The 12,343-nt window shown below is 38.3% G+C and overlaps 1 protein-coding gene across 1 annotated transcript in view; it reads left to right on the top strand.

Moving 5' to 3' along the window:
* Window positions 1-11,981, top strand: part of PDE3A (phosphodiesterase 3A) — a gene marked incomplete at its 5' end in the record, with an annotated part of 324,361 nt that extends 312,380 nt beyond the window's left edge. The window contains 2 exon segments of the mRNA NM_213736.1: window positions 1,958-2,216; window positions 11,606-11,981. Coding sequence (NP_998901.1) covers window positions 1,958-2,216; window positions 11,606-11,847 — 501 coding nt within the window. The 3' untranslated portion in view covers window positions 11,848-11,981.
* Window positions 11,982-12,343: the final 362 nt, after the last annotated feature.

The raw sequence follows: 12,343 nt of genomic DNA, 5'->3' as shown, positions 1-12,343 counted from the left end.
CACGAAAACATAAGCAGAAGGGCACTTTTCCCACCTTGTGCTATGCAGACCAGATTATACTTGAAACCTTGCACTTGGTGCTGTGAACCACTCCCTTCAGAGGATTCTTGAGATAATGGATCATGGGTAAAGGACAGACATCAAGTGAATAAAATGACATGAAAAAAGGGCAAGTATTTACCCTCAGGAAAAATAGAGGTAACATGATAACTCACTTCAGGATACTTAAAAGTCTGATAGACAAATTTGGGATTAGGTTTATCATGACCTTGTCGTTGTAAAGAAGATAAATTATGTAAGATACTTACCACAGGATTTGATTTATAAAAAAAAATCTTAGATTCTTCTCTGCTTCTCTACAAAGGGCATGACCATAGCCAGTCTGTTGATATCATGGGAAGACAGATTTTAGGTCAATGTCAAAAAAGAAATTTGTATTACACAAGTCATCCAGAAATAGAATGAGGCACTTTATTAAGTAATAAATCCCCTTTCACTGGATGACTTTTATTTTTGTGGTTGTGCCTGTGTCAGTGGAAGTTCCTGGCCTAGGGGCCGAACGCACATCACAGTGGTGACCCAGGCCACTGCAGTGGCAACATCAGATCCTTAATCCACTACACCGCAAGAGAAGGTCAGGGTTTATAGAAAAGATTTATGCTTTCTATAAAATAATGTATTGCATTTCCTTAGAATTAATTCATAAGCAATCCTGGAATATTGAAGTACAGAAAAAAAATGTAAGAAAAAGAGAAAATCCACTTACGGTAATCCCACTACATAGATATAACCATTGTTGATATTTTGGTATAATTCCTTGTTTTTACTAGGTAATGTCTGGTTTACAATAGGCTATTTTTTTTTTCCAGAAAAATAAATCAGCTCAAAATAACAGTACTGGAATTCCCATTGTGGCACAGCAGAAACGAATCCGACTAGCAGCCATGAGGTTGCGGGTTTGATCCCTGGCCTCGCTCAGTGGGTTAAGGATCCGTCATTGCTGTGAGCTGTGGTGTAGGTTGCAGACACAGCTCTGACCCTGCATTGCTGTGACTGTGGTGTAGGCTGATGGCTGTAGCTCTGATTTGACCCCTAGCCTGGGAACCTCCATATGCCGTTGGTGCGGCCCTAAAAAGCAAAAAGCAAAACAAAACAGTATTACTGTTAAACATAGACAAATAGTATTGGAAAGCATATAATCACAGTAAGCATAATTCAAGCCAACAATGGGATAAGGTAGCAACTTTAAGGAATAAATTATTTTAAGCTTTCTGGCAGCCAAGGCAAAAAAAAAAAAAAAAAAAAAAAGGAAAACATGATAGATTACATATTTATTTGATAATTATATCCAGCATTGCCTTTTAAGATGCAAATATACTCCAACAAATACTGTAGTATAAGAAACACCAATTAGTATGTTAAGAAAGATCATCTACCAGGACATTAAACTGTATCTTATATTTCCCCTTGATCAAAAACCAAACCCTCAAGATTACCAAAGTGGTAAATGGTAACAAAGCAGTTCTTTTAGGACTCTTTAGTAATTTGGGTAAAATCACTTAGCAATCAAGCAAAGAGAAAGTTCACACATAAACGTCTGGGTTCTTGCACATTTGAGAGTTTTAGATGCCAAGTGAATGGTCACTTTATTTTTTCTGTTTGTTTTTTATGGCTGCACCTGCAGCACATGGAAGTTCCTGGGCCAGAAGTCAAATTGGAGCTGCAGCTGCAGGCCTACACCATAGCTACAGCAACACTGGATCTGAGCTGCACCTGTGACCTACACTGCAGCTTGCTCTGATGCTGGATCCTTAACCTCCTGAGTGAGGCCAGGGATCAAACCCACATCCTCACAGAGACTACTTCAGGTCCTTAACCCACTGAGCTACAATAGGAACTCCTCTATTTTTATCTTAAACTTTCCTTGTGACTGTTCCATCTACATTCCTATCTGTAGGGTGATGAAGAGGCCAGCCTTGGGTTACCAATAAGCCCCTTCATGGACCGCTCTGCTCCTCAGTTGGCCAATCTTCAGGAATCTTTCATCTCACACATCGTGGGTCCTCTGTGCAACTCCTATGATTCAGCAGGACTTATGCCAGGGAAATGGGTGGAAGACAGTGATGAATCAGGAGATACTGATGACCCGGAAGAAGAGGAGGAAGAGGAGGAGGCACCAAAAGAAGAGGAAACCTGTGAAAATAATGACTCTCCAAGTAAGTTAGAAAATCTCTCCAATGTGTTGCTTCTACGATTGTTTTCTTCTTTAGGTTCAGATAAATGTCAGGTTTCTAATCAATCACAGAGTTGAGTGCAAATATTATCTGCTGCATTGACTATGGATACCCCCCTCCCTAATAGCATAATAATGGAAATTACAGACTATGGAATCTGTGGTAATACCATGTTCATACAAAGATACGTTTTTTTCATGGAGACAATTAAAGAATCATTAATGATACTGTGAAAGGAATTTCAGGGAGTTCCCATCATGGCTCAGCAGTAATGAACCTGACGAGTATCCATGAGGACGCAGGTTCGATCCCTGACCTCGCTCAGTGGGTTAAGGATCTGGTACTAAAGATAGAACCATGAACAAATCAGAAAAATAAATAGATAAATCCTTGCCCTTTTATACTTACAGTCCACTGGAGTCAGCAGACACTAAGGAAGACAAATCAGCAAATTGTAATATGTTAGGTACTGATAAATGCTAGAGTTTTAAAATAAAAATAAATAAGGAGGTTATGAAATGTTGCACAGAAGGATGAAAATCTTAGATAAGATAGCCATGTAAGATTAAATAGGAAAGGGATTAAAAAAAAAAACGAAAACTCAAAGAAGTGTGGGAGTGATCCATGGAAACAGACGTGGACAAAGCAGTCCAAAGAGAGAGGAAAGCAAATGTGTAAGGGTCTGGAGGTGGGCATTGGCTGGGTGTTCAGAGAACATTAGGAGAGCTGTGAGGCTAAAGGGGGTGGGGAGCATCTGGGGGTGGCAGGGGGTTCAAGATGGCAGAGGATTAGAAGGTAGGGCTCTGCAGGTGACAGTCTGGAGTTTGGCTTTTACTCTGAGTGAGATGGGAAGCCATCAGAGGTTTTGAGCAGAAGACTTGGTTGATTCAACTTAGGTTTTAACTGGATTGCTTCAACTGCTGTATTGAGAATATTCTTGAGCTTAGCTTAGGAGCAAAGGTATAAGCATAGCCATGTGCTAAGGGGCTGTTGAAATTATCCAAGTGAGAGATGACCTTGGCTTTGGACCAGGGTAGTAGCAATAGTGACAGTGAGAGATGTCACATCTGGTCACTGATTTTATCAATCTAAAAAATATGCACCATCTAAAAGTTGAGACTTAAGTTTTATTTGGGGAAAAATGAGGATTATGGCCTGGGAGGCAGCATTTCAGATAGCTCTGAAATCCTGCCCCAAAGAGGTAGCGGGGGAAGGTCAGTATATATGTGATTTTGGTCAAGGGGGAGGTACATGAAACCAAGCATTCATTTTACAGATGTTTGCTGCTGGTCTCCTGAAGGTTACTGCTAGTCAGGAGGAGCAGATGTCACCATCAGGGATTTTAAGGCTTTTCTAGATACAAGGAGATGCAAGAACTGGGCTTATTAGAATCTTCTCCTGAAAATATCTATCTGAAGACCTGTTCTGCCAGTTTTCCCAGAGCACAGAGTGCCTCGTTCCTGATCTCCACCCTGAGCTCCTTTCCTGGGGTGCTGAGGGTCAGTAGCTGCTGTGGCTCACAATTCAATCCATGTAGAGGCAGATGGCAAGTGCCAATCTCCAGTAAACAATTTGGAGTGCATCATGTAGTCATTCTAATCCATTCAACTTAATTGACTATAAAGTCAGATTATTTTTCTTTGTGTCTTGAAATAGTCTGTTTCTCCTGCCATAGGGAGAAGGCCCTAATAGCATCATTAAAAAAAGCAATAAGCCTTAACAGTGACAGTGCATACTCTTCCTGTGTTCATGTGGTTTCTATCTACCTTCATAAACGAAGTACAACCTTAACATTGATAATTTTCAAAGCCCTTATTAAAATTATTACCAATGAAAGACATTATCATTTGTTCCTGCTTTTTAGCGCAGTCAGAAAAATAAACGACTTATTTCATCTTGACCATCCAGTAAGGAGATTCTAACCTGGGTATCAGCTTATTTTGCCCTCATATAAGTGCCCGGTTGTAAGCTCACCTGAGCAAAGATAAAGAATTTGTTACTAACCATAGACTGGTCAGACAGGAGTAAATTTGGCTTTAGGTCAGATTTTTGCTTAAGTTCTAACCCATATATTACCTTTTGTACAGAATAGGAGGAAAATCAAAAGTTGTTTTCCTTCAATATTCTATTCTCAAAGTAATTTTGCTTTATTCCCCTGATGCTTATAAAAAGATTTCTATTAAAAATCTTGTGCTTATCTTGGGATTCAGAGGTAGAAGCCAAGATGGGATTCATGGATTATTTATTCATTTGCTCATTTAATAAGCATGCATGAGTTTTTTCACTTTTTATTTTTTTCATTCAAAGAGCCAGGTAATTTGCCATCTTACTAAGGACTGGACAGTTTTTCCACTGAATGTTATTGGAAAATGTGGTTGGCTTAGCCTCTGGAAAAGCTTTGTTCCCATGGGTCCTACCTGATTGCTGTTTGAACTCAAAGACATTGAAACAACACACACATAATCCAGACTTGAAGGACCTAGGCCAGGAGATTTAACAGGCTCAACTAGTCAGCATTAGTTTAAGCAGGAAATGCAACAACCAAATATTCAACTTGTTTTTGTTCTGTAGGGTCGGGTTGTCATACTGACTCCCCTATTCTAATGTATTATTTTGCTGACCTTCCCATTTTTATAAAGCTCATTAAAGCAGGAATGAGAATTCTGTGTACTCTGTTTACTGTTTGCTTCTAAAAGTCAACTGGTCACCTCACGTTAACATTTTAAACATCCATCAACAATGATTTGCAAACCATACCCTTTGAGAAATTATTTTCTGTATAGCCAAGAAAATGATAAATATTGGGCAGTGTTAGTGTTTAGTAAGAATTGGCCACATGGCATAATGGAATTCTAGAAATAGAAGGGGAATCGTGATCATGCAATTTAGCTTGTTTTACAAAAATTCCTGAGCCTCAGGTTAGACTTTACATCCCAAGATGTAGATGGTTTCTGCAGGACCAAAAAGGAAAGCCAGTTTCTTCATTTTTAACTCCATTGTTATGGACTCATTAATTTTAATTTCAGGATTCATATTGACTGAGAATGTAAATTTGATTTAGCCTGAAACTGAAGACTTCAGGAAAAAAAAAGTAAATTAAAAATGCACTGATAATTTCAGCAATTTGCAAAACTTGGAGATCTCTCAGGACAGAATAAAGTGTTTCAATATGGTATCCTAGGGAAAAAAGGCTTTTTCCCCACCTCATAATTAAATCTGAAAGATTCTTGCAGCAAACTAAGAGGTTTCTAATGAAGTACTAAGCTGCATTTAGAATTTGAGCAATGAAAGGCTCTTTGTTCTCATTTCAAAAGGTTCCAGTGCTGAACAATTTGGCTTCCAATACAGGCATGTTTTAGACCACCTGCAGACTCTAATCTACGCAAATTTATTTGGTACAAACTTTCTTCTACGTCACCTCATTCAGTTTAATTCCAGAAAGGTTTATTGCTAACGTTTAACAGCATTAATAAGAGAACAGCTGCTCTCATGGGGGCTGCCCTGAAAGAAAAAGAGAAAAATTGAGCTTTTCTTGGCTCCTTCCTTGTGAATGCATTGCTGTGAATGTGTATAACCTTCAAATGGAATTATTACCTAGGGCCTTAGAGTGTGTCTTATGACTGTGAGTCTAGTTCATCCTATGGCCAGTGATCATCTGGACTTAAATGATTAGGTTAAAAAGTACAGTAACAAGGGAAAGATTTCTTAACAGTAACTGATGTGAAATTAACTACAATAAAAACAATGTAGAAATAGAAAAATAGATAGCTTTTGGTAGAAGAGTAATTTTAAAGATTTGTTCTTAAGAATCAAGTATACTAATATATTTTATTGATTTTGTAGAAAGAATTCAGATTTCCTTAAATTTTAGTTTATGTATATATTGCCCTTGTTAAGAAGCTTTTAAAAAAAAAGATTTTAATTTTTTCCATTATAGCTGTTTTACAGTGTTCTGTTAGTTTTCTACTGTACAGCAAAATGACCCAGTCACACATACATATACACATTCTTGTTCTCACATTATCCTCTATCATGCTCCATCATAAGTGGCTAGATATAGTTCCCAGTGCTTATCCATTCCAAAGGCAATAGTTTGCATATATTAAACCCCAAATTCCCAGTCCACCCCACTCCCTCCTCCTCCCCCTTGGCAACCACAGCTGTTCTCCACGTCCATGATTCTCTTTTCTGTAGAAAGGTTCATTTGTGCCATATATTAAATTCCAGATATGTGTTATCATATGGTATTTGTCTTTCTCTTTCTGACTTACTTCACTCAGTATGAGAGTCCCTAGTTCCATCTATGTTGCTGCAAATGGCATTATTTTGTTCTTTTTTATGGCTGAGTAGTATTCCATTGTGTATATATATCATATCTTCTTAATCCAGTCATCCATCAATGGACATTTTAGATTGTTTCCATGTCTTGGCTATTGTGAATAGTGCCACAGTAAACATATGGGTGCATGTATCTTTTTCAAGGAAAGTTTTGTCCAGATGTATGCCCAAGAATGGGATTGCTGGGTCATGTGGTAGTTCTATGTATAGTTTTCTAAGGCACCTCCATTACTGTTTTCCATAGTGTGTACCAATTTACCTTCCCACCAACAATGTAGAAGGGCACCCTTTTCTCCACACCCTCTCCAGCATTTGTTATTTGTGGACTTATTAATGATGGCTATTCTGACTGGGGTGAGGTGGTACCTCATAGTAGTTTGATTTGCATTTCTCAAATAATCAGCGATGTTGAGCATTTTTTCATATGCTTGTTGGCTGTCTGTATATCTTCTTTGGAAAAATGTGTATTCAGGTATTTTGCCCATTTTCCATTGGGTTGTTGGCTTTTTGGCTGTTGAGTTATGTAAGTTATTTGTGTAATTTAGAGATCAAGCCCTTGTCAGTTGCATCATTTGAAACTATTTTCTCCCATTCTGTAGGTTGTCTTTTTGTTTTGTTTTTTATGGTTTCCTCCCTTAGGAAGTTTTTTTTTTTTTTTTTTTTTTATTTATTTATTTTTTTTGTCTTTTTGTCTTTTTTGTTGTTGTTGTTGTTGCTATTTCTTGGGCCGCTTCCGCGGCATATGGAGGTTCCCAGGCTAGGGGTTGAATCGGAGCTGTAGCCACCGGCCTACGCCAGAGCCACAGCAACGCGGGATCCGAGCCGCGTCTGCAACCTACACCACAGCTCACAGCAACGCCGGATCGTTAACCCACTGAGCAATGGCAGGGATCGAACCCGCAACCTCATGGTTCCTAGTCGGATTCGTTAACCACTGCGCCACGACGGGAACTCCCCTTAGGAAGTTTTTAATTGAAGAAATTGATGACATGTTCCAAGACCCCAAGCCTTTTTCCTATATGCAGGCCCTTCACTTCGTGTATTGCTGCCAGCCCCTTCTTACTTGGTGTATTTAATTCTCATAATTTATATCTCAGCTCAAGTGTCACATCCTTTGGAAAAAAATCTTACCTATTCCTTCATATATTGAGCCTCTTATGTTGTGATATTCCAGTGTGTCAGAGAGAAATTACACTGGATATGTATTAAAAATGGCAAGGAAGGCTTTCTTCAAGACTCAATAGGAGAGAGAAATTGGACTCAAATCCACTGAAACAAAGGCAGAAGGGTTTTTCAACCATGGGTTGAATGAGTGAAAAAGTATGGGTGACTTTAGAGGGATTTGGTCAGTATGATTACTCCGTTTGTGTTTGCTAGTTGGTGCTTATTGAAGTTAGGCTGCTACTCTCCCACAGAGATAGATGATAGAGACCCTATCTTTATTTTATTTTATTTTTTTCCCACTGTACAGCATGGGGATCAAGTTACTCTTACTCTATCTTTCTTAATAATTGCATTTCCAAGGAATGGCTCCCTGGTCCTTGAGAGAGATGTTCCTAGGTTACCAAACTGGCTAGCGGCTGGGAGAAGATTTAGCTACAGAAGGGCAGAGAAAGAATATGCAGTTACCCATTTTATAAAGGAAATGCTCTAAGAAAAAAGAGATCAGGTTCCCAGAATCTGGAAGAAACCTGTCTAAATTTTAGTGAAGATGAGAGGAAGATTAAGGCCATCTTGGTCACTTATATATGTCATAAAACAAAGCTTGTGTATGTCAGTTTTGGTCTTCTGAGCCCTCTTTCCTAGAGACAGTAAGCTTCTGTAAAGCAGACTCTGGGACTAATTGGTCTTGGTTTCCATAGCATCCAGAAAACTGATTAATGGGTGCAGCTCATGAATAAAAAACAAATATAATAAATATTTTTTAAAAGTTCTTGCTTATGACCTTGCCTGTATCTATCCCCCCTGGCATTTATTCAGTTTAATTTCATTCTCTGTGTGGTTCAAATGTAATTCAAGTCTGTTTTCTGAACTGTGTTTTAAAATTGGATCTTATCAAGTATAGGAAATTTTTGTGGTCTATTAGAATAAAACTATTGAAAGGATCATTAGCATGTCCACAAACATTTTTGGTAGATGACTCATCTGATCTCAACTGGCTTTTGTTTTGTTTTGTTATTACTGTTTTTCTCCCCCGCCCCCTTTCAGATTATACATTGTAAATCATTACTGCTTAATTAAGGAAACTTAAATATCCCTGCAGGTCATCCTGGTAACTCCAGTGTAGTCTCAATTAGATCAGAATTTCCTGCAGACCACTTTTTCATACCTTTATCATTTTTATCACTTATTAACCCTTCTTCACTTACTTGGAACCAAACTAAAGAGAACATAATCCACTTAGTGAACTCTTACTGGATACTTACTAAAGTTGGGGATTTGCAGATAAATACACAGGATGGCGGGGGGGATAAACCTCTGTCCATGGAGAAATATATAGTCTAATGCGGAACACTTCACCATGTCATTTTCTGTAGAAAATTGACAACACTGTAAACCAGCTATAATGAAAAAATAAAAATAAAAACATTTTATATATATATATATATATATATATAGAGAGAGAGAGAGAGAGAGAGAGAGAGAGAGAGAGAGAAACTCTTTGCTAACTTCCAATTTTTTTGGCCTGTGTCTAAAATGGTCACTCAAATGGAGGTGCCAAGAGTTACATTCTGGTTGCTTGAAAAAGAACAGCTACCCACTTTACCTCTCTCCACCTGGAGGTCTCCCAGACTCTTTATATTCAACATACCCCTCAAATCTGTTCCTTATCCAGTGTCCCCTTTCTCAGCACATCTTGCCACTCAACTGTTCAGCTCAAAGTTGACTTTGATTCCTCTCTTCTTTTTGTCCTTATATCTAAACAGTTGCCAAGTCCTGTTGGTTATACCTCACAAATATATCTCACATTTATCTACTTATGTTCATTTCCATTATCCTGTCCTAGTCCAAGCCACAACCATCATGGATTAACTTCCCAACTAAGTCATTTTCCTTTCTTCCAGCCACCTTTCAAAGACTTTGTATGACTCAGTATAATTGCTCCTACTTATTTACTCTCTACTCTCTATCTTTTCCACTAGAGTCAAAGCTCCCTGCTGCATGTTCCTCTATCTTGTCTGTCAGTGGATCATCACAATCTGGGACACTTAGTGCATTTTAGGTACTTAATACATAGATAAGGAATTGGGAGCCTAAATAGTAAATTACAACATCAATTTAAATAGCCTTCTTTAAAACATATTCTTATGCTGAAATTGGTTTTATTATACTTTCTCAATCAAGAGATGTAATTCTGTAAAAATTGTCCTTAGGACTTCCATATTGAAAACACTTAAGTTATTTGGTCTCCAGATGGTATAATTTATCTATGTATTAAGTGCCTATTTGCTGAGCCTTGCTATGTAGAAGATCTCTATAAAACACCCTCAAAGAGGCTAGAGTTTAGTAGAGGAGCTAATTCTTAAGAATATAGAACAATATAAGTGCTTTAAAGTATATACATTATTTAGGGCTTATTTAGGGCATTGTTTTTTGTTACAAGTGACAGAAATCCAATCAAATGAGCATATACAAAATTATTGGTTCATATAAATATGATGTTGGCTAGTATCAGATCTTACTTGCTCCTGTTCCTATATCTGACTCATCTGCCCGACAGCTATTTTTTTTTTTTTTAATTTTTAGAGGTGCACCTATGGCATATGGAAGTCCCCAGGCTAGGAGGTGAATCAGAGCTGCAGCTGCCAGCCTATGCCACAGCAATGAGGGATCTGAGCTGCATCTGAGACCTACACCACAGCTCACAGCAATGCCAGATCCTTAACACACTGAGTGAGGCCAGGGATTGAATCCTTTTCCTTATGGATACTAGTTGGGTTTGTTACTGCTGAGCCACTATGGAAACTCCTTGACAGCTTATTCTTTTAACCTTGCTTTCTTCATGAGGCTGAAACTATAGTCAGCTCTCTGTTCACTTCATTCCAGACACGCAAGCAAAGAAGAACAGAGCCCCAATCCCCATCCCCTGAGCCCATGCTCCTTCTGGGCCATTATGAAAAATCCCAGGGAAGAGCTCTGATTGGCCTGACTTGGGTCACATGCCTACCCACTGGCATGTGGATAAAGAACTAGAGTTTGATTGCCTTTTCTAGAAATACATAAATGAAAAAAGGGGTGAGAGTTCCCTCCTAAGTAAACTACTTTGGGTGCAAAGTTTCTGAAAAAAGAAATAATGATATTGAGAAAAGGAAAAAGAACAGGAAACAGTACTCTGGAGAGAGTACATGGTGTGACAAGAAATTTTAGGAGAGAGAGATTATTTTAAAAGAGAAATTCAGCAAAATCTGATTGAGTCTTTAAATAATAAATGGACAGGAACTTTCAATGACTGAGAAGAGCATCTCAGAAGGAGGAAAAGTACCAGTGTGTGAGTAGAAGAGTTTGTTGCATGTACAGATAAGTAAGCAGTTATGTATAAATAGAAACCAGGCTGCAGAAGGAAGAGGTCTGTGTTTGTGCCAGGGTTGTGGGAGAACTTCCGGAGGAGGTTGTAATTAATTGTTTTGTCCACAGGAAGCAGAACAGTAATAGCAAAACCGTCTTTCAAAAAAAAATCAGTCTTGTAGACTTTTGTGAGTTGAATTGGTTGACAAAGCAAAGGAAGACATAACAAGAAGTTATTCCAATAATCTAGATAGAAAATCTTTGAGTCTGAATGGAGTGGGAGTAATCACTCTAAGATACAAACAGAACCTTGTACTGGACAAGATATTAAATACTGTTCAAAATATGTCTTGAATGATATATTAATGGTTCATACCATCTTATTTCCCCACTCTCAAACATCATCATTAGGATATACAAATTAACTGAGAAAGATATGTATCTATTTGGTACTTGATAAGATGAAAAAGAGATAACTACCATGTACTAAGCACACAAATAAGTTGTCTAATTTGGTGTTTTCTCAGGAAAGAAAACTTTCAAAAGGAGGAAAATCTACTGCCAAATAACTCAGCACCTCCTGCAGAACCACAAGATGTGGAAGAAAGTCATTGAGGAGGAACAGCGGTTGGCAGGCATAGAGTCTCAATCCCTGGACCAGGCCCCCCAGCAGCATTCCTCAGAACAGATCCAGGCTATCAAGGAAGAAGATGAGGACAAGGGGAAGCCGAGAGGAGAGGAGACCCCAACACCAAAGCCAAACCAGTGACAATGGATAGAATGAGCTGTGTTTCCAAACAGAGTGACTTGTCACAGACTCTTTTCAAGCCAGCACAACACTTAGACACAACACTGTAGAAATACAAGAAGATGGGCAAACAGCTATTGCATTTTGGGATTCTTTGCATTTTCTGTGTTTATTTTTACAGTGAGGTACAAGGGTTAAGAAACTCTTGCTCAGAGAAGCTTTCACATTGTAACACCAGCTTCCAAGGATTTTTTTTTTTAAAGGAAGAAATAGATATGTGTGTGTGTGTATATAAGCTCTCACATAGATCCATGTAAAACATATTCACAGACACACTGAAAGCTGGGATTACTGGCTCCACAATTTAGTAACATTTATATTAAGATATATAGTGGTCACTGTGATATACTAAATCATAAAGGAAAAAAATAGAGGAAAACAAATCACCAAGGAGATGGTGCGGCTTAGCAGGGAAACAGTGCAGCAAATGTAGTTACAACTAAGGAGCTTTTGCTCT

Source organism: Sus scrofa, chromosome 5, assembly GCF_054392235.1.
Source record: "Sus scrofa isolate SSC_HxYL_T2T_F1_AM1 chromosome 5, Sscrofa_HxYL_maternal_Yorkshire_Landrace_v2.0, whole genome shotgun sequence".
Lineage (NCBI taxonomy): Eukaryota > Metazoa > Chordata > Mammalia > Artiodactyla > Suidae > Sus > Sus scrofa.
Note: the sequence above shows the minus strand (reverse complement) of the source record. Positions and strands in the feature narration are given on the sequence as shown.